Source organism: Leiobunum rupestre, chromosome 6, assembly GCF_980474605.1.
Source record: "Leiobunum rupestre chromosome 6, qqLeiRupe1.1.hap1, whole genome shotgun sequence".
Taxonomy (NCBI): Eukaryota; Metazoa; Arthropoda; class Arachnida; order Opiliones; family Sclerosomatidae; genus Leiobunum; species Leiobunum rupestre.
In genome coordinates this window covers 30,628,686-30,631,088 of record NC_143389.1, presented here as the reverse complement: position 1 = coordinate 30,631,088, position 2,403 = coordinate 30,628,686, and the positions used below count along the sequence as shown (strand labels likewise).

At 36.0% G+C, this 2,403-nt stretch overlaps 1 protein-coding gene across 1 annotated transcript; it reads right to left on the bottom strand.

Annotated features, from left to right (window-relative positions):
* Positions 1-1,490: 1,490 nt before the first annotated feature.
* LOC149940605 (death-associated inhibitor of apoptosis 2-like) lies at positions 1,491-2,122 on the bottom strand. The gene is made up of 2 exons (XM_090178438.1): positions 2,102-2,122; positions 1,491-1,917 (listed from the first exon to the last, which is right to left on the bottom strand). The coding sequence occupies exon 2, from the start codon at positions 1,907-1,909 to the stop codon at positions 1,547-1,549; it is 363 nt and encodes a 120-aa protein (XP_090034564.1). The 5' UTR covers positions 1,910-1,917; positions 2,102-2,122; the 3' UTR covers positions 1,491-1,546.
* Positions 2,123-2,403: the final 281 nt, after the last annotated feature.

Sequence of the window (2,403 nt, the reverse complement as noted above, 5' to 3'; positions counted from 1 at the left end):
CATTGACACTAGCAATTGATTAACAAATCAATAAACTTGAATAATTAGCGATATAAATAAGCCTGGCAGCTCTGTTTTGTTAACCACACTAAGAAAATAAATATTAATTTTGAATTAATTCCAGCTCCAAAATCCATTTATCTGTCAGATTGCCGTGTTGAAATGCCAAATTTTGGTAAATTTCTTCAGTCAAACAGGGTTTTGAAGAAACATTGACCCTAGCAATTGATTAACAAATCAATAAACTTGAATAATTATTGATATAAATAAGCCTGGCAGCTCTGTTTTGTTAACCACACTAAGAAAATAAATATAAATTTTGAATTAATTCCAACTCCAAAATCCATTTATCTGTCAGATTGCCGTGTTGAAATGCCAAATTTTGGTAAATTTCTTCAGTCAAACAGGGTTTTGAAGAAACATTGACACTAGCAATTGATTAACAAATCAATAAACTTGAATAATTATTGATATAAATAAGCCTGGCAGCTCTGTTTTGTTAACCACACTAAGAAAATAAATATAAATTTAGAATTAATTCTTAAGAATTATGAATATTTCCAGCTCCAAAATCCATTTATCTGGCAGATTGCCGTGTTGAAATGCCAAATTTTGGTAAATATCTTCAGTCAAACAGGGTTTTGAAGAAACATTGACACTAGCAATTGATTAACAAATCAATAAACTTGAATAATTATTGATATAAATAAGCCTGGCAGCTCTGTTTTGTTAACCACACTAAGAAAATAAATATAAATTTTGAATTAATTCCAGCTCCAAAATCCATTTATCTGTCAGATTGCCGTGTTGAAATGCCAAATTTTGGTAAATTTCTTCAGTCAAACAGGGTTTTGAAGAAACATTGACACTAGCAATTGATTAACAAATCAATAAACTTGAATAATAGAGAGAAGGGTGTCCCGCTGGTGATTGAGAATTTCATTCTCAATCACCAGAAGGACACAAAGAGCTTGGCTCCCGCCGTTCACCCGCGCCTCTCCCGTTCCTCCCCCACCCGCGCCTCTCCCCCATCTCAATCACCAGAATTTCTAATCACCAGAATTTCTAATCACCAGAATTTCTAATCACCAGAATTTCTAATCACCAGATTCTCCCGTTCACGGGTTGCTTTCCCCCCAACCCCCATTCACTGGATACTTTATCTCTCGTTCACCAGCTCCTTTCCCCCATTGCTTTCACCCCTTCTAATCACCAGTTGCTTTCCCCCATCCCCATTCTCCAAAATTAGTTTTCCTCGCGCAGATATCTGGAGATTAGATTTTTTACCCGTTTGCTTATCGCTTCAGAACCCCTTAATTTTCTAATCTCTAGGTAATAAAAACAAGTTATTTACATTTAATTTTTTATTTTAGAACTTTGTTTTACATGTTAGTAGGTACTATCAGATATTCCATTAGATGGTTATCTTGTACATTACACAATTAAAACAAATTAAAGTAGTTAAGTTTACAGGCATTTAAATGAGGTGAAACGATCTCCTGCAACTTAATTTAATTAAAAGTTCTAACTCACGTATTTGTAGTGTTTAGCAACAGTATCGTCTGACATCCGAGGGACAGTCACAAACGTCTTCTTCTGGTACAGGTGAGAAGCTTTTGTCAGAGACCGTAGTTGCTTTTGGCGTCGGGGGAATGTCCCATTCTAGCGAAAGGTACTTTTTTTCCGATGGTGAATTATCCCTAGCCGGACAGTTTGGAAAGAATCTAGCATGTTCCCATTCTGGTACGTCTCCTGATTCCCATCCTTCTAATACGCCGTGGCACTTGTAACATCGTACTTCATCGCCCCGCTGAATATAGTAGAATCCAGCCTTCGCTAGTTGTTCCTTAGTAACGTGCGGATTTCTCCAGTGACGAAAAGTTTCAAGTCGATACGCTTCGATGTCCATACTGTAAACTGATAGTTTCTATAAGCTATTGTCAACATTCTTAAGCCTAATTGGTTAAGCCTAAATTTCAATAAATGTTTTTCTATTTATTTTGGTTAGACTCTATTACTATTTGACTAGAATCTAAGTCTATTTACTTCAATTTAAACAAGGCCTAATTTCCCTCTACAGTAAAATAATAAAGTCACTTACTTTTACGGAAATCCTGAAGCCTTTGCCAGTAAATAGAGTCGAGAAGGCGGGGAACGGAGCGCGAAAATCTACGTGTCTCTTCTCGATGAGGTCCAGGAACTAAAAGAACGTTGAGTCGTATATCTAGAGATCAAATAACACTCGAAACTTCAAGTAAATCCTGATTTCTCATTGGCTGAAACCAATTGACGTCACGGGAGAATGTAAAATGTAACCAAAAATAGAGGTTACTGCTCATCGGTTAGCGAAAAAAATTCGTCACGTGTTAAATTAGGCAAATTAGAATAGCTGAAAATACATTG